Below are 18,581 nucleotides of genomic sequence, written 5' to 3'. Positions count from 1 at the left end.
TCTAAGAAAGAGACCTGGACGGGTTTAGACAGAATTCTAGAACTTAAGTCCAAGGCAGCAGTCCTTGGTCTGCAGTAATCATCTGACTGTTAGGAAGCTGTGGTATTGTTGTCTGCGAGACTTCAGAGGTTAAACTTTCCATTAACTTTATGCTCCATTTGGATCCCAGTTGGAAGGATATCCTTAATATGTTAGATGTATCACTGGGCAAATGAAGAAAGTCTGTAAACTTCCTCTTGTAGACAGGTTACTATAGAGGCCTTATCTTTTAAAATGTCATGTGCTCTGTTATGCCATGTTGCTGCCAAACACTTTATTTGCATCTCAATCTCATTAACTCAGACCATAATACATGCAATTATCCTTTTTGGATTCCTACCCAGCAACACATAATCACTGTTTCCTAATCCATATTTTTGATTGGTATCATCCCTGTAAGGACTATCCATCCTTGACAAACAATGGTTTTAGAGCAAAAATGAATCTGAAATATACCACAGTGCGTTTATTCAACTATCTATGGGGATTAATGATGATGGTTTAATATTCTTTTTCGCCCGAGTTTCTTAGTCAATATTGCTTTGCAATTATAATTGCTATGCATTTCATTAGCTTCAGAAGTTTTGTAAGTATCCATGAAAGTACTCTGAGCTGCATCTGTTGAAACAGGTTTTTTTTTTCTAATTTGATAAATTTTCTTGGATATGTATTGTCTTTTATCTACAATTATCTGCCATTACCACACACCATAAGCTCTATCTGCATTTATGAAGTTATTGTTACTTTCTGTCATGGATTGAGAAACAATGGAATGATGAGCAACAGTTATCTTAGCAAGTGCTATCAAGTCCCCTTGAAGAAAATGGATGAAATGGGCTGCTCATAGTAGGCTAAGAGTAATGTTACTGAGCCAAGAAATACAGTAAGAAGTTGTATCTTTTTTTTTTAAGGCAACCTGTTGCAGGGCTGTAACCTACTGCCTATTTGATTGACACACTGCTAGTCACTGCAGCCCTTACATTTTTTCATTACTGAATCTTTTCAGACCTCTTTACCAGGGTTATTAGCTGCATATCAGTCTGTACCTCATTGCTGCTTCAAGCAGATTTGCTGCAGTGACCACTAACCGCTTTCATGTAGTTATATTGGCATTAGGGCACTATAATGTCAGCCAACCACCTTAGTGAATAAGAAGACCTATCATTCCATTGATGTCCAGCCAGTGGCAACCATTAGGAACTTTGTCATGCAGATCTGCACAGTGTACTTGAGGGCTGCCAAGATGTAGTTGTCTAAAGACAGTTGAACTCTGCCTCTCCCATATACAGTCCATTTCAGAGAAGAGAGTCTATTGTGGCCTGCTGCCATCCTTCTGCATAACCAAAGCCTGAGATCAGGATGATCCTGTACACACCACAGCAGAGCTGAAGCAGATTCAGATGTTTCAGCCACTCTCAGTTAATTATCTTGCATGTGAGCCTCATAATGCAAGTGCACGTATAGAGGAGGCAGAAGAGCAGCAGCAGCAAGTATTCTCGTACAGATAATTTGGGGAAATGGGAGGAATTTACAAAAGAGAACATTTTCTCACTACCCTTTAACGAGAACTTTCAGGGATCAAGTCATTGTTCAGTAATTTCCTAAGCTGATCTTTGCCTTGCTTTGAGAACTTTCACAGAGCCCTTCTGGTTAATGTATTGAAGTACATTCTCCAACACCCCATAACCCACCATCATAGAACATTCAACTTTGGATGGCATCTATATCAATGACTGGCCTGCATCATCAGATTGTGCCACAAGTGATCAACCTTATTAATTCGATTGCACATATAATTGCTTTCCATTCCTTTCTCAACAGTGAGTGAACTGTAGTTATTCTTAAAATCTAACATTGCCTAAGTATACTATTCCTACAAGCTATTCTCCTAGCAGCACCTAGAAAGCTGATGGAATTCAGAAGTTTGTTTTTATGAAGTCCTGCCTACAGATTTGTTGGCACTATAGCAAGTATCGGCAAAGACATAATTTAAAAAAAAGACGTTTTATCCATGTGCCATGGTCATTTTTGGTTTGCAGAAGACGTTATACCTTAAAAGTTCCTATTATTTCAATTCTTCAATTTTTCCATTACCCAGAGCCTGAATGGCAAAAGTTTGAGCTATTGCTAAAACCAATAAGCTGAAAGGGGATTTCAATGGAGAGCGTGTGGTTTCTCTGGAATTGTTTGTTAATAGCAGGTACGAACAAATGAAAATATGACCATTATGAGACTGGATGAAATTTCTTTGCCTACTGCAGGAAACAATACATATATTTATAGTTATGGAACATCTTATACTACAAATAGAATTCAATCCAGATAATTGTGAGGTGATGCACTTTGATAGAATAAACAAGGCAAGGGAATACATGATCGAATACAACGGTAGGATCCTAGGAAGCATAAAAGATGAGATGGATCTGGGTGTGTGGGACAGGTAGATGGTGGTTAGGGCATTTGGATACTTGCTATTATTAGATGTAGCATAGAGTTTGAGAGCAGGGAGGTTATGTGTAACTGTGTAAAATGTTGGTTAGGCCACCGCTCATGTACATTTCTTATAAATGCACATTCTTATAAACCATTTCTTGGTTAGGCCACTGCTCATGTGCATTTCTTATAAGAGGGATGTTTCTTATAAGAGGGATGTTGCCTGCACTGGAGAGGATATGGAGGAGATTTACCAAGATGTTGCCTGGGCTGGAGAGTTTATGAAGAGATTGGTTAGACTAGGATTGTTTTCCTTGGATCAGAGGAGATTTGAGGGGTACAGACTGGGCAGATGGGAAGGAGCTTTTCTCCTTGGTGCAGTGATCAATGACTGGGGGCAAAGATTTAAGGGCAGAGGCAGGAAGCGTAGAGAAAGTGTGACATTTGGAACTCACTGCCTGTAACCACATCTTAAAAGTATTTAGATGTGCATATGCAATGCAGCAACATACAAGGCTTTTGGCCAAATGCGAGAAAATGGAATTAGAATAATTGGGTGATTTGTTTTTGGTTGACACAGATTTGATGAGTTGAATGGCTTTTTTTTTTCTCTGATTCAAATGATTTGCCCGAAGGAAAACTGGACATTACCCATGCAGAATAAAATAAGTAATGCAGGAAATTTGTGCTTCACTGTCAGAGTAGGTTTCTATGGATTATGATTGCATTTTTTAACAGAAAAAGCCATAATCTGTAGATGCAAATTAGTTGCTGAAGCATACAGGGAAAGATTTCAGAACGTAAGGAAGCTGCTTGGGTAAATTTACATTGAATTTGACTGGGTTAAGCAAAGTAACTTTGAGAGGTAGTTATGTGAATGAGGAGTTGAAACAATGTATGAGGTTCGCAGGTTTTCTTCTTGTTGAAAAACTTAAACTTCCTTACCCTTTTTTGTAATAAGAACTCATGTTGAAGATCAAAAAGCTACACCTATGGGACAGGCATGAATAATGGCTGTCGATTAAGGATATGATCCTATTTTCTTTTTTCTGCCATGCCCCATAGATTCAAAGGAGACTGTGTCCAGTTCTGGTCGCCCAGTTATAGGAAGAATATTAACAAGCTGGAGAGGGTTCAGAAGAGAATTACCAGAATGTTGCTGGGTATGGAAGGTTTGAATTATTTTTTTAAAAAAAAGGCTGGATTGGCTGGGACGTTTTTCACTTGAGTGTAGGAGGTTGAGAGGTAATCTGATAGAAGGTGAGACGAGAGATTTAAAAAAGACATGAGCCAAAGTTTTTACATAGGGTGGTTTGCGCATGGAAGAACTTCCTGAGAAAGTGATAGATACAGGTACAATTACAAAATACATTTTGGATAGATACATGAATAGCAAAGGTTTGGAGGGATAAAGGCCAGGAGCAGGCAGGTCGGACTATTTTAGTTTGGGATTATGATTGACATGGACTGGTTGGACTGAAGGATCTGTTGCCATGCTGTATGACTGATAGAAAATGGGAGAGTTAAAGGAAAGCAAGCAGCCAGAGTAAAGAAAGAATAGCAGGGCATGTCACAAGATCTCCTCTGATCAGAAGATAAAGTGAAAGTTGAAAACCTCTGTTTCCGTTGGAGTAAAGTGCGACATTCAGAGTCTGAAATTGAAGGAAGCCCATGGGATTAATTTGGGCTGATAAGCGAGTCCAAAAAGGGAGCTCAAACAAGAGAAAAAGTACCATGGATTAAATTGTGGCTTTACTAATGGCCAGTAAACTGGGACCATAGCAAGTTTTGGAGATCTGTTCAGTTGTTAGTAGATTGTATGGGCTTATTACTAAAAACAAAGCAGAACACCAGTACTGTATATCCCTACATTTTAAGAATATTAGATTAGATTACAGTGTGGAAACAGGCCCTTCAGCCCAACAAGTGGGCACCGACCCGCCGAAGCGCAACCCACCCATACCCCTACATTTACCCCTTACCGAACACTACAGTATGGCCAATTCCCCTGACCTGCACATCTTTGGACTGCGGGAGGAAACCCACGCAGACACTGGGAGAACGTGCAAACTCCACACAGTCAGTTGCCTGAGGCGGGAATTGAACCCGGGTCTCCGGCAGTGTGAGGCAGCAGTGCTAACCACTGTGCCACCGTGCCGCTTAGATGATAGCACAATTGATAGCACAATTTCCAGAGGTTCCTCCTTTTTTGAGAACAATTAGCAAGATTAGATTACATGGAATACAGGAGAACTAGCTATTTGAATGCAGGACTGGCTCCAAGGTAGAAGACAGAAGGTCACTGGAGGCTTGTGATCAGTGGTGTGCCACAAGGATTGGTGCTTTCTTCACTGCATTTGTCATTAATATAAATGACTTGGATATGAATTTAGGAGGTGTGGTTAATAAGTTTGCAGATGACACCAAAATTGGAGGTATAGTGGACAATGCAGAAGGTTACCTTTTGAGTACGACAGAATCTTGATCAGGTGGGCCAGCTTGCCGAGGAGTGGCTGATGGAGTTTAATTTAGATAAATGAGTTGCTGCATTTTGAAAGGACAAATCAGGGCAAGCCTTGTATGCTTAATGTTGCTGTACAAAGAAACTTTGGAGTGCAGGTTCATAGTTACTTGAAAGTGGAATCGCAAGTAGGTAGGATAGTGAAAAAGGCGTTTAGAATGCCTTCCTTTATTAGTCAGTGCATTGACTACAGGAGTCAGGTCATTGGTTCGGCCAGTTTTGGAATACTGCATGCAATTCTGGTTCTCTCTTAGAGGAAGGATGTTGTAAATCTTAAAAGGGTCCAGAAAAGATTTTACAAGGATATTGCCAGAGTTGAAGGGTTTGAGCTACAGGGAGAGGCTGAATAGGCTGGGGGCTATTTTCCATGGAGCTTCACAGGCTGACCTTTTATAGAGGTTTGTAAAATCATGAGCAGAGATAGGGTAAATAGACAAGGTCTTTTTGCTGGGGTTGGGGGAATCCAAAACTAGGTGCATGGTTTAAGTTGAGAGGAGAACGATTTAAAAGGCACCTATGGGGCAACTTTTTCATACAGAGGCTGGTGTGTCTCTGGAATGAGCTGCCAGAGGAAGTGGTGGAGGCTGGTACAACTACAACATTTAAACGGCATCTGGATAGGTAAATGATTAGGAAGGGTTTAGAGGGATATTGGCCAAATGCTGGCAAATAGGTCTAGATTTATATAGGACATCTGGTTGGCATGCATGAGTTGGATCGAAGGGTCTGTTTTTGTGCTGTTTATGTCTATGATTCTAAAACTATTACAACCAAGTAATGGTGGAGAAATTAGCTCTATTATTTAGACATTATGGTCTACCAATTAAAACACAATCTGATCAAGGTGTGAACTTCATGTCTTGAACATTATTACAGTTTGGGTAAAAAACATTTTTAAGTTAATCACACATCATCCACAAACACAAGCTTTGCAGAAATACCATTAGACTCTTGAACTATGATGAAAGCATATTGTCACAAGTACACTCAGGTTTGGAGCAAAGGATTACATTTCTTACTATTTGCAACCAGAAATTCTCTTCTGTGATTTGTTCTTTTGAGTTAAATTATGAGATGGAAATGAGATAAGAGGCCCATTTAAAATTGATTAAAGAAAAGTTGTTAAAGCAGTAAAATAATTCCTCAATGTTGAATTATGTTTTCATATTTCTAGAGAGATTCATAGGAGAGTAGCATGAGAGAATTGAAAAACCTCAAGTGAAGATGCATCTCCAAGGGATAGTCAGTGTGGTTTTGTTAGAGGAAGGTCATACTTAACAAATCTAAGAATAAAGCACAATACAGCACAGGAATAGGCCCTTCAGGTCACCAAGCCTGCACCAGCGCATTAAGCCTTTCTAACTTTAAAGGCACCTTGAATCTACATGGTCCATACCCCTCTTCCTTGTTCATTCCAGCATCAATGAAGATGCCTCTTGAACGTTCTTACTGTGTCTGCTTCTATTGGTTCTCTGGCAGTGCCATCTTCTGTGTCTTAAAAAAAAAAGTCTCATCTCCTTTTAAACTTCCCGTTTTTGTAACTGTAAACCTGTGTCCCCGGTAGCTAACACTTCTACCCTGGGATGAAGATTCTATCCATGCTTCTCATACTTCTGTACAGTTATATTAGACTGCCTTTCAGCCTGTTTTCAAGTGAAAGCAAACCAAGTTTGTTCAATCTCTCCTAAAAGTTAAGTTTTGTAAATGATATGTGGAGCTTGTTCAAGGAGCAACTATTGAGTGTCCTTGATAATTATGTACCTGTCAGGCAGGGAGGAAAGGGTCGTGCAAGGGAGCCGTGGTTTAATAAGGAATTGGAATCCCTTGTTAAATGGAAGAGGGCGGCCTATCTCAAGATGAGACGTGAAGGTTCAATTGGGGCGATTGAGAGTTATAGGGTAGCCAGGAAGGACCTGAAGAGAGAGCTAAGAGCAGCAAGGAGGGGACATGAAAGGTCCTTAGTCGGTAGGATTAGGGAAAACCCTAAGGCTTTCTATAGGTATGTTAGGAATAAAAGAATGACTAGGGTGGGAATAGGTCCAGTCAAGGATAGTAGTGGGAAGTTGCGTGTGGAGGCGGAAGAGATTGGGGAGACACTGAATGAATACTTTTCGTCAGTATTTACTCAGGAACAGGGCATTGTCGTCGATGTGAATACTGAGTCACAAATAAGTAGAATGGATGGCTTTGAGGTATGTAGAGAAGAGGTGTTGGAAATCCTGGAAAAGGTGAAAATAGATAAGTCCCCTAGGCCTGATGGCATTTATCCTAGGATTCTCTGGGAAGCAAGGGAGGAGATTGCAGAGCCATTGGCCTTGATTTTTATGTCCTCTTTGTCTACAGGAGTAGTGCCAGAAGACTGGAGGATAGCAAATGTGGTTCCCTTGTTCAAAAAGGGGAGTAGGGATAACCCTAGTAACTATAGGCCGGTGAGTCTCACTTCTGTTGTGGGCAAAGTCTTAGAGAGAATTGTAAGGGATAGGATTTATGCACATCTGGATAGGAATAATGTGATCAAGGATAGTCAGCATGGTTTTGTGAAGGGCAGGTCGTGCCTCACAAACCTTATTGAATTCTTTGAAAAGGTGACGAAGGAGGTTGATGAGGGGAAAGCGGTAGATGTGGTATATATGGATTTTAGTAAGGCGTTTGATAAGGTTCCCCATGGTAGGCTACTGCAGAAAATACGGAGATATGGCATTGAGGGTGAGTTGGAGGTTTGGATTAGGAATTGGCTGGATGGAAGAAGACAGAGGGTAGTAGTTGATGGCAAAGTTTCTTCATAGAGTGCCGTCACTAGTGGTGTTCCGCAAGGATCTGTTTTGGGACCATTGCTGTTTGTCATTTTTATAAATGACCTGGAAGAGGGGTTAGAAGGTTGGGTGAGCAAGTTTGCGGATGATACGAAAGTCGGAGGAGTTGTTGACAGTGAGGAAGGATGTGGCAGGTTACAGCAGGATATAGAGAAGCTGCAGAGCTGGGCAGAAAGGTGGCAAATGGAATTCAATGTAGCTAAGTGTGAGGTGATTCACTTTGGGAAGAATAACAAAAAGATGGGGTACTGGGCTAATGGTCGGATACTTGGTAGTGTGGATGACCAGAGGGATCTTGGTGTCCATGTACACAGATCTCTGAAAGTTGCCACCCAGGTAAATAGTGCGGTGAGGAAGGCATATGGCGTACTGGCTTTTATTGGTAGAGGAATTGAGTTCCGGAGTCCTGAGGTCATGATGCAGTTGTATAAGACTCTGGTGCGGCCGCATCTGGAATATTGTGTGCAGTTTTGGTCGCCATACTATAGGAAGGATGTGGAGGCACTGGAACGGGTGCAGAGGAGGTTTACCAGGATGTTGCCTGGTATGGAAGGAAGATCGTATGAGGAAAGACTGAGACACTTGGGGCTGTTTTCATTAGAGAAAAGAAGGTTTAGGGGTGACTTGATTGAGGTGTACAAGATGATTAGGGGGTTAGATAGGGTTGACAGTGTGAACCTTTTCCCGCATATGGAGTCGGGTATTACAAGGGGGCATAGCTTTAAATTAAGGGGGGGTAGATATAGGACTGAAGTTAGGGGTAGGTTCTTCACTCAGCGAGTCGTGAGTTCATGGAATGCCCTGCCAGTAGCAGTGGTGGACTCTCCCTCTTTATGGGCATTTAAGCGGGCATTGGATAGGTATATGAGGATAGTGGGTTAGTATAGGTTAGGTGGGCTTGGATCGGCGCAACATCGAGGGCCAAAGGGCCTGTACTGCGCTGTATTCTTCTATGTTCTATGTTCTATGTTCTATTCCCCCAAACCAGGCAACATTCTGCAATCCTTTTTCTGTTCCCTCTCTCGAGCCTCCACATACTTCTGGCAATGTGGTGACCAGAATTGTACACCATATTCCAAATCTAGTGGAACGTTTTGAGATGACCAAATGTTTGGATAAGATAGAGCAGTTGATGTAGTTTACATGGATTTCTTTTGACAAGATCCGACGTGGGGAAACTGACAAAGAAGGTAAAAGCTCATGGAATCCAGGGTACCTCAGCAGTTTGAATCCAAAATTGACTTGGTGACAGAGAGTGTGTGTGTGTCCCAAAGTAATTAGTGTAATTAGCTTGCCTCTATTGGTCAGCGCATTGAATATAGGAGTTGGGAGGTCATGTTGCGGCTGTACCAGACATTGATTACACCAGTTTTGGAATGCTGCATTCAATTCTGGTCTCCCTCCTATAGGAAGCATGTTGTGAAACTTGAAAGGGTTCAGAAAAGATTTGCAAGGATGTTACCCAGGCTGGAAGGTTTGAGCTATAGGGAGAGGGTGAGTAGGCTTGAGCTACTTTCCCTAGAGCATCAGAGGCTTTTTTGAGGTTTATAAAATCATAAGGGGCATGGACAAGGTGAACAGCCAAGGTCTTTTCCCCAGGGTAGGGGAGTCCAAAACATAGGTTAAAGGTGAGTGGGGAATGATTTAAATGGGACCTACAGGTAAGCTTTTTCATGCAGACTATGACACGTGCATGGAATAAGCTGCCAGAGGAAGTGGTGGAGACTGGTACAATAATAATATCTGGATGGGGATATGAATAGAAAGGGTTTAGCTGGATATGGGTCAAATGCTGGCAAATGAGACTAGATTAATTTAGGATATCTGGTCAGTGTGGACAAGTTGGACTGAAGGGTCTGTTTCCATGATGTACATCTGTGACTCTAGTGCTGGATCCCTTGTCAGTGATATTCATTTAATGATGTAACTGAGAAGGGGTGGAGTGATTACTAAGTTTGCAGATGACACAAAATTGGTTTGGTAGTTGACAGTCAGGAGGAAGGTATAAGATTACAGAAGGATATAATCTGGTCATCTGGGTAGGTCGGCAGCAGATGGTATTTAACCCTGATTAATGGGATGTGATACAGTATGGAAAAAGGAATAAGATTAGGGAATGGCAAGCCATGCGGAAGCTAAGAGGAACAGGGGATGTTAATGATTGTGCACAGATTCTTGCAGATGGCAGGACAGGTTAATAGAGTAATTAGGCAAGTGTCCCAGATGCCTTATCAGATATAACCTAGATTATAACAGTTGGGAGGTTATATTGGAGCTGTACAGGATTTTGGTAGGCCACAGCTGGAGTACTGTGCGCAGTTTTGGTCACCACACTATATGAAAGATGTGATTGCACGAAGAAGTTCACCAGGTTGTTGCCTGGGATGGAATGTTTCAGCAATGAAGAGAGGCTGGACAAGCTCAGGTTGTTTTCTTTGGAGCAGAGAAGGTTGAGGGGACACCTGACAGAAGTGTATGAGATTCAGGAGCATAAACAAGGTGAATAGAAAGCTGCTGTTCGCTTAGTTGAAGGGTTAAAAACAAGGGGGCATAATTTTAAAGTGAAGGGTGGGAGTGAATGTCTAGCAAAAAAGGACATTCTTCAGCCTCTGATGCTCTAGGGAAAGTAGCTCAAGCCTACTTACCCTCTCCCTATTGTTCAAATCCTCCAGCCTGGGTAACATCCTTGCGAATCTTTTCAAGATACTGAAGACAGTCCTAGTTACTGGACGGCATGGTGGCTCAGTGGTTAGCACTGCTGCCTCTCAGCGCCAGGGACTCGGGTTCAATTCCCGCCTCGGCCAATTGTGTGGAGTTTGCACATCCTCCCCGTGTCTGCGTGGATTTCCTCCGGGTGTTCTGGTTTCCTGCCACAGTCCAAAGATGTGCAGGTCGGGTGAATTGGTCAGGCTAAATTGCCCGTAGTGTTGGGTGGATTAGTCAGGGGTAAATATAGGGGTTGAGTTTCTCTTCGGAGGATCGGTGTGGACTTGTTGGGCTGAAGCGCCTGTTTCCACAGTGTAGGTAATTAATCTAATCTAAATAAATCAATTTTGTGACCCTGACTTTACCAAATCTTTTGAAATGGCGGCTGATTAATGGCAGTCTAATTGCAAGTTGATAAGTTGGGGGTAGAAAAGCTAGTGGGTACTTTTCCAAGAAATTGAACCAATCTCGGAGGGTACTCTACTGTGGGGGAAAGAAACTATGGGATTATTATCACATCTTCAATACTTCAAGTTTGTGTGTGGCATGATCGCAAAAACATTAATCAATACTGAAATCCAAATATATTGCATCTGCAGTTTTCCCTTCATTAATCCTGCTTGTTACCCCTGAAAGAATTCTATTAAATTTGATAGGTATAACTTCCCCTTCATGAAGTCATGCTGACTCTGCTTGATTATTTTATGCATTTCTAAATGGTCCCTAATAGACTCTAACATTTTCCTCATGACGGGTGTTAAGCTAACTTGTCTACAGTTGTTTTGTTTTCTATCTTTTGTTTGATTAAGTGTCTTACTTTGGCAGTTTTACAGTCTGTCTGTCTCCTAGATGACCTTTTTATTAAAACTGATTCAAAGAAGCCTGATCCCTATTTGGATCAATAACAGGAAACTGTCCCAAATGTATTCTGTGAATTCTTCCTCCTCGGTTACCTCTGCCAATTTGACTTTTCCCTATTGATACAGTCACATGATTAATGCCATACCTTTTTTTACATGTCCTCATTATTCTCATGATTTCGTCTTTGCCCTACAATATAGCTACTGTCAGAGGGCCAATCAACTACTCCCACCAGAGTCCCCTTCCTCTTGTTATTACTTACCTCCACCAATACAAACTTGACATCCTCCAATCCAAGGTGATTTCTTGCTATCACACTTATTCCATCCTATACTGACAATGCTACCCCACCAACTGTTTACTGTTAAGTGAATCATTTTTCACATTTTGAAACTGTTCTTTCCTGACTGCTGGATATCATTACCTAATATAGCTCTCCTGCGAGGCAGCTATATCTTTTAAAAACAAAAGTGGTTATTGTAACCTAGATGAGGAGTTCATGGGATGCTATTGAGGTAATTTCTAGGAACAGAATGCTCTGCAGTCAAACAAAATAGATTATTCTGGACTGATATTGTTTGATGTGCTATGAATAATTAATTATCTAAGAATTAAGGTAGCAGTGATCACAATTTGAATTTTAGACTGACTTTGAAAGAAAGAAGAGTGGGTCTAATACTAATATTTTAAACTTAAATAATGAGGTAATTATGGGGCATGGAAGCTGAATTGCATGGGGATACTAGATTAGAGGATAGATCAATAGATTAGCAGATATTTAAAGAGGTGTTTTCAGAATAGACAAATCTATTCCTAATATATAGAAGAATTCCAAGGCAAAGATCCACCATTCATGGTTATAACGAAGTTAAGGAACACTTCAAACTGAAGGGAAAAAACTTTATAAGTTTGCAAAGATGAATGGCAGATCAGATGATTGGACAGAATATAAAGAATGAAGAACAATAAGAAAGGAAGGTAGCTGGAATTGTGAAAACAGATTAGTAAGAGTTTGTCCAGGTATTTAATAAAAGGAACAAAGTAATTAAAGTCAACGTTGTTCATTTTGAGTGAGAATGGTGTGATAGTAAATGATAAGGAAATAGGTGAAATGAACGCAATTTGTTTTTGTCTGTCTTATAATTGCTTAAAAGCAAGTATAACTCCTCTATTTAAGAAGGGAAGGATCGTGAAATCAAGAAACGTTTTAGGCCAGTTAGCTTGATGTCTTATGTGGAAGGTGTTAGAATTGATTATTAAGTTTATAGCTTGGAAAATCTCAAGGTAATTGGGAAGTGAGTATCATTTTTTTGAAAGGGATATCCTGTTTCTCCAAATTATTGGCGATCTTTTGAAGGAGTACCATGTGAATAAAGAGGAACCTTTTAATTGTACCTGAAGTTTCAGGGTGCATTTGACAAGGTACCACAAAAGGTTATTTCGCAAAGTAGAAACTCATGGTATAGTTTAGGAGTATGGATATTAGCATGTTTAGAGAATTGGCTGGCTGGCAAAAAAACAGAATGCCGAAAAGGGGTCAATTTCTAATTGGCAGAATGTGTTGACTGGAGTTTTTGCAGGGCTGTGTTGGGGCCTTTTTTTTTTTTACAATTAATATTGATGACTTAGATGAAGGAATCAAAAGCATGAGAGCTAAATTTGCAGATGATGTCAAGATAGGTAGCAAAGTCTGTTGTGAAGAGGAGGTAAGGAGGATGAGAATAGATATAAATGGCTTGAGTGAGTAATAAATCCAGCAAATGGAATAATGGAAAAATGTTTAGTTGTTTGCTTTGGTAAGAACCATAGAAAGCAGAGTATTCGTTATACGGAAAATGACTGCAAATTTCCGAGGTACAGGGAATTTTAGGTGTTCTGGTGTATGAGTTAGAAAAAGGTAATATATGCAGGTGCAGCAAACACCTTAGAAGGCTAATGGAATACTATCCTATATGTACAAGGATGTTATGTTTTGCTTATTCAGAGCATTGCTAAGATCACATTTTGAATACTTTGTGCAGATTTAGTCTGCTTATTTGAGGAAGGGTGCAAAAGCTTTGGAGGCAGTTCAGATGAGATTTTGTAGATTGATATGTGGATTGTCCTATGAGGAAAAGTTGGTGCAGGTAATAGAAAAAACAAAATATTGAAGTGAAGTGTTTAAACTTTCTATTTCTTAGAGGTAGTAATGTGCACTTTGCTTTTATTAGACAGCAGCTGACTGAACTTGAGAGGACTGGTAGGCTGAGAGGAACCTTCAAACCTGAGGAGCAAATGATGCTGATCACTGCCTGTAATGATCTTGCACAAGCAGTAGAGGGTGCCAGTCACATCCAGGTCAGTGTTTCTACTGAGTTACTTACATACAGGTCAAATTATTCGCATTTGATTCATCTCTGTCTAAGTCAAAGTAGAAATTTCCAAATGAATTTAATACTCATTTAGGTTCTTTAACTGCAAAGGTTTTGTACATGAAGAATTTCTGTAGAGGCTGATAACTTTTAAGAAGGTATTGGAATTTTCCGTCACTGCAAAAATCACGCAAGATTTTAATTCTATTACTATCATTGTGATAAACAAATTAAAATCAACATTATATAAATACACATTTAGATCAGCAAACTTAAACTGTATACTACAGAAAATTTGCACCTGTATTTGCTGAAAATTTACGATACCAAGCTGGCACTTCCATTTTGGGCAGCATTGCTGTAAGCCCTTCCATGCCTTTCTCCACTGCTAATTGAACCAAGGTTGCACCTCTGGTGTGACAGTATTGGTGGAATGAGGCTTATGTCAGGCCATGAATTTACAGTATGTTTGGTAGAATCTGTTGCTGCTGATAACCATCATCAATAACCATGTTCTATGCCCCTGTTTCCCATGGTGCCTTGACCAAGTGGTGTTGATTCACCAGCCAAGGGGCAATAGTACATGATGATCACCCGCAGCTTCCTTGCCCCTATTTTACCGGATGCCATGAGACTTCGTGGAGCCCAGTGCAAAGGGTGAGGACACTCTGATCCACTCTTTCCCAACTGTTAAATTACTTTGCTTCCACATGGCATCCACAGGAATGTTGACTGAAATGTATAATTCCTTATGTATGATGGTCAGATTATTACTTAATTTACTTTGTGATACATCTCTATATACCAATCCCTGGATATACATGAGTAAGCCTTTTCAGGGTTCCTGCATTTATTCTGGTCCCTGGGGTGTGTCTGATTTTCATTTTATGCACAGACAAAATAAATATATTGTTTCTTTGCACCTTCTATTCTATTGTTCAAGAAATGCAAATTATTGGCTGCACGCAAGGACGACTTAGTAAAAGTAATTCTATTCAAATGCTCAACACATTCTAAAGAAAATAAGGAGAGTTCTTGGTGGTTTTGATTAATGGATATGTAATTACAGTACTGATCGCCTTGGTGAAAATTATGCATTTAAAACTGACCGGATGGCTTTTAAAATAACTGACTTGTCCTCCCTCAATACAGTTGTGATATTCTCCTTTATCCATAATGTAACTCGGCCACCTCTTTTCAATCCATCTCTGTCTCGCCTGAAATATCTAAATCCCAAAACGTTAAGCTGCCAGTCTTGTCCCTCTACTCAACCAAGGTGAATCATTTACTCTATTCTGAAAAATTCTCATCTGCACAAGTTCTGCCTCCTGTGTTTAGTTGAGGGAATTTAAAAAAAAAAAGGGGAAATAGATGGCTTGCAGTGGCTTCTCTGCTCAGGATAAGAAACATGCATGTACTTCAATGATCAAATCCAAATCTTGAGCATTAGGATATTCTCAAATATATATTTTAGTAATTTAAATTCTTCGGATAAATAACTTCCTTCTCTTGTATTCATTCCTTTTTTATTTACTCCTGGGATCTGGGTGTTGCTGGCTGGCCAACATTTATTGCTTGTCCCGAGTTGTCCTTAAGATGATGGTGAGCTGCTTTCTTAAACTGCTGCAGTTCAGGTGTTTGGGTTGACCCACAATGCTGTTAGGGAGGGAGTTCTAGAATTTGACCCAGTGACCGTAAAGGAACAATGATTAGCTTTCCAAGTCAAGATGGTGACTTGCAGGTAGTGGTATTCCCATGTATCTCATGCCCTTGTCCCTTTAGGTGTGAGTGGTTGAGGTATTTGGAAGGTGCTGTCTAACGGTTTTTGGTGAATTTCTGCAGTGCATCTTGATGAGAATTGGAGGATGGGAATGGATGTGGTACCAATCGAGCAGGCTGCTTTGTCCTGGATGGTCAAGCAGCTTGAGTATTTCTAAGCTACACTCATCCAGACAAGTAGAGAGTATTCCATCACACTTCTGACCTGTGACTTGAAGACGATGGACAGGACATGAGTCAGGGAGTGAGTTAGTCGTTGGAGTACTCCTAGTCTCTGACCTGTTCTTGTAGCCAATGAATTCATATGGCGAGTCCAGGTAGTTTCTGGTCAATGGTAATGTCAGGATGTTGAAAGTGGAGCATTCAGTGATAGTAACAACATTGAATGTGAAGGGATGCTCATCAGATTCCTCCTATTGGAGGTGGTCATCGCTTGAGGATTGTGTGGCACGAATGTTACTCGTCAACCCAAGCCTAGATATTGTCCAGAACATGTTTTATTTGAACAAGGACCGCTTTGGTATCTGAGAAGTCATTAATCGTGTTGAACATTTTGTACAATAACGAGATATCCTCCCTTCTGACCTTTGAGATAGTAGATGGGTCATTGAAACAACTGAAGAGGTTGGGCTTGGACAGCACCCCGAGGGAAGTCCTGCAGAGATGACTAACTTCTAATAACTAAAACCATCTTCCTACCTTCTCTTTAATTTCTTTGTTTGGTCTAGTACATCCCAGAGCCTTTTGCATAAAATGGTTCAGAATTTCCTTTCCTCTTGCTTCTAAGCAAATGCATAATAGAAGCCTAATGCTGATTTCTCAATTTAACATTAGAAAGACTCTGGCAGAAATGAGTTAACTCCTGTTTTCACACTCAGCTGAATCTTTTCTTTGATATTCTGCACTGGTTCTTTGAAACCGTAGAAAGCACAAAACTAATTCAATTTTCCTCTGTGTTAAGTACAAACTTTTTTAAACTCTGTGGAACCGAACAGGAATATACAGAATTAATTTGGTGCTTCCCTCCATTTTCTGGTTATATGCTTTATTGAGATCTGTCTTTCTGATTAAAATTTTAAATTATAAAACATAGGTACTAAGTTAGCCTGCAGCAATGCTTTTTTAGAGTACTTAGACTATGATATTTTCAAGGTCTGTAGATTGTTAAAGTGCAAAGATGGCCTATTAGTAGAGTGATGTGCTTTTTCTCAGATGTGGAAGATTAGGGAGAGTTTCCAGGTTACTGATGATTATGTCTGCAGTAAGTGTGTGTGGTTGCGAATCCTATCCAATTGCATGGATTGGTTGGAGCAGCAGTTAGCGGCAATGAGGAATTTACAGAAATTGGGGGTAGGATATTGGCAGTTATCAGAAAGGTGAAAAACTGCAGATAGTCCGGCTAGATGGGTACTGTAGGACAGGTAGGCGAGGGGCAGGTAGCGCAGGTGTCTCATGTGGTTATCCTATCTCAAACTAGTATGCTTTGGAAGATATCGGGGTGATGGCTCTCAGGGGAATGTAGCACAAACAGCCAAGTTTCTGGTACCGAAACAACAGGCTCTAATGTAACAAGGGGTACATCAGGCTCCAAATGATTGATTGATTGGTGATAGGGGACTCTCTAGTCAGAGGCCCAAACAGCAGAAATGTCTGTCGACAACAAGAAATGAGAACTGGTGTGTTGTCTCGCTGGTGCCAGGATTAAGGATATGTCGGAGAGAGTTCAGAATATTCTCAAATGGGAGTGGGACCAGCAGCAGGTCATTGTACACATTGGAACCAACGACATTGGAAGGGAAAATATAAAAACTTCGGGAGGAATTTAAAGAAGGAGGTCCTCAAGGGTAGTAAATCTGGATTACCGCCGTTGCTACGAGCTAGCCAGGGTATGAATAGGAGGATTGAGCAGATGAATGTGTGGCTGAGGAGCTGGTGCAGGGGAGAAGGGTTTACATTTTTGGACCATTGAAATCTCTTCTGTGTAGAATTGACCTGTATGAGAAGAATGGCTTGCATCTGAATTGAAAGGGGACTAATATACTAGCAGGGAACTTTGCTCGAGCTGCTTGGGAGAATTTAAGCTAGTAGAGCGGGGGGACCAAGAAGATACTGAGGAAAGAGATCAGTCGGAGACTGCTTTAGTTGGGAAGAGGGGCAAGTCAAAATCAGCAGGCAGGAACAAAGCAGAGAATGAGGTAGGACTGATAAATTAGACTGCATTTATTTCCATGCAAGAGGCTGTACAGGGAAGGCAGACAAACTCAGGGCTTGGTTAGGAACATGCACTGGGATATCATAATAGTTGCAGAGATGTTTGCTCAGGGAGAGACAGGAGTGGCAGCTTAATGTTCCAGGATACAAATGTTATAGGAAGGATAGAAAGGGAGGCAAGTGGAGGGGAGTAGTGTTTTGACAAGGGATAACATGAAGGCTGTACTTGGGCAGATAATCCTGGAAATATGTCCAGGGAAGTTATTAGGGTGGAACTGAGAATTACGAAAGGGATAATCACCTTATTGGGATTATACCATACAACCCCCCCTCCCCTCCCCTCACAATAGTCAGTGGGAAATTGAGAAACACATTTGTAAGGAGATCTCCGTTATCTGTAAGAATAATAGGGTAGTAATGGTAGGGATTTTAACTGAGACTGGGACTTTGATAGTGTTAAAGGTTTAGATGGAGAGGAATTTTAGTGTACAAGAAACTTTTCTGACTCGGTATGTTGAGATACATGCTACAGAAGGTGCAACATTTGACCTACTCTTGAGAAATAAGGCACTATAAGTGATTTGAGGTGTCAGTGGGGAAGCACGCGCTCTCCTCGGCGCGAGAGAGAGGGGGCGGGCGCGTGCGAGAGAGAGGGGGTCGGCCGCGTGGCGAGAGAGAGGGGGGCGGGAGCGCGTGCGAGTGCGAGAGAGAGGGGGGCGGGCGCAGTGCGAGTGCAGAGAGGGGGGCGGGCGCGTGCGAGTGCGAGAGAGGGGGGCGGGCGCGTGCGAGGTGCGAGAGAGGGGGCGGGCGCGCGCGCGTAGCGAGAGAGGGGGGCGGCGCAGCGCGAGTGCTAGAGAGGGGGGCGGG

The 18,581-nt window shown here is 41.3% G+C and overlaps 1 protein-coding gene across 2 annotated transcripts in view; it reads left to right on the top strand.

The window, feature by feature from the left end:
• The window catches only part of cryl1 (crystallin, lambda 1), a 97,060-nt gene that overhangs the window by 6,368 nt on the left and 72,111 nt on the right, over positions 1-18,581 (top strand). For both annotated transcript variants that reach the window (XM_043691913.2, XM_043691909.2), the window contains exon 4: positions 13,584-13,710. In XM_043691913.2, coding sequence (XP_043547848.1) covers positions 13,584-13,710 — 127 coding nt within the window. The remainder of the gene's footprint in view (positions 1-13,583; positions 13,711-18,581) is intronic.

The sequence above is a fragment of the Chiloscyllium plagiosum genome, unplaced genomic scaffold, assembly GCF_037043375.1.
Source record: "Chiloscyllium plagiosum isolate Xiang-an unplaced genomic scaffold, Cpla_swu_hap1 HiC_scaffold_6, whole genome shotgun sequence".
Classification (NCBI taxonomy): Eukaryota; Metazoa; Chordata; class Chondrichthyes; order Orectolobiformes; family Hemiscylliidae; genus Chiloscyllium; species Chiloscyllium plagiosum.
This window is presented reverse-complemented; position numbering and strand designations above follow the sequence as displayed.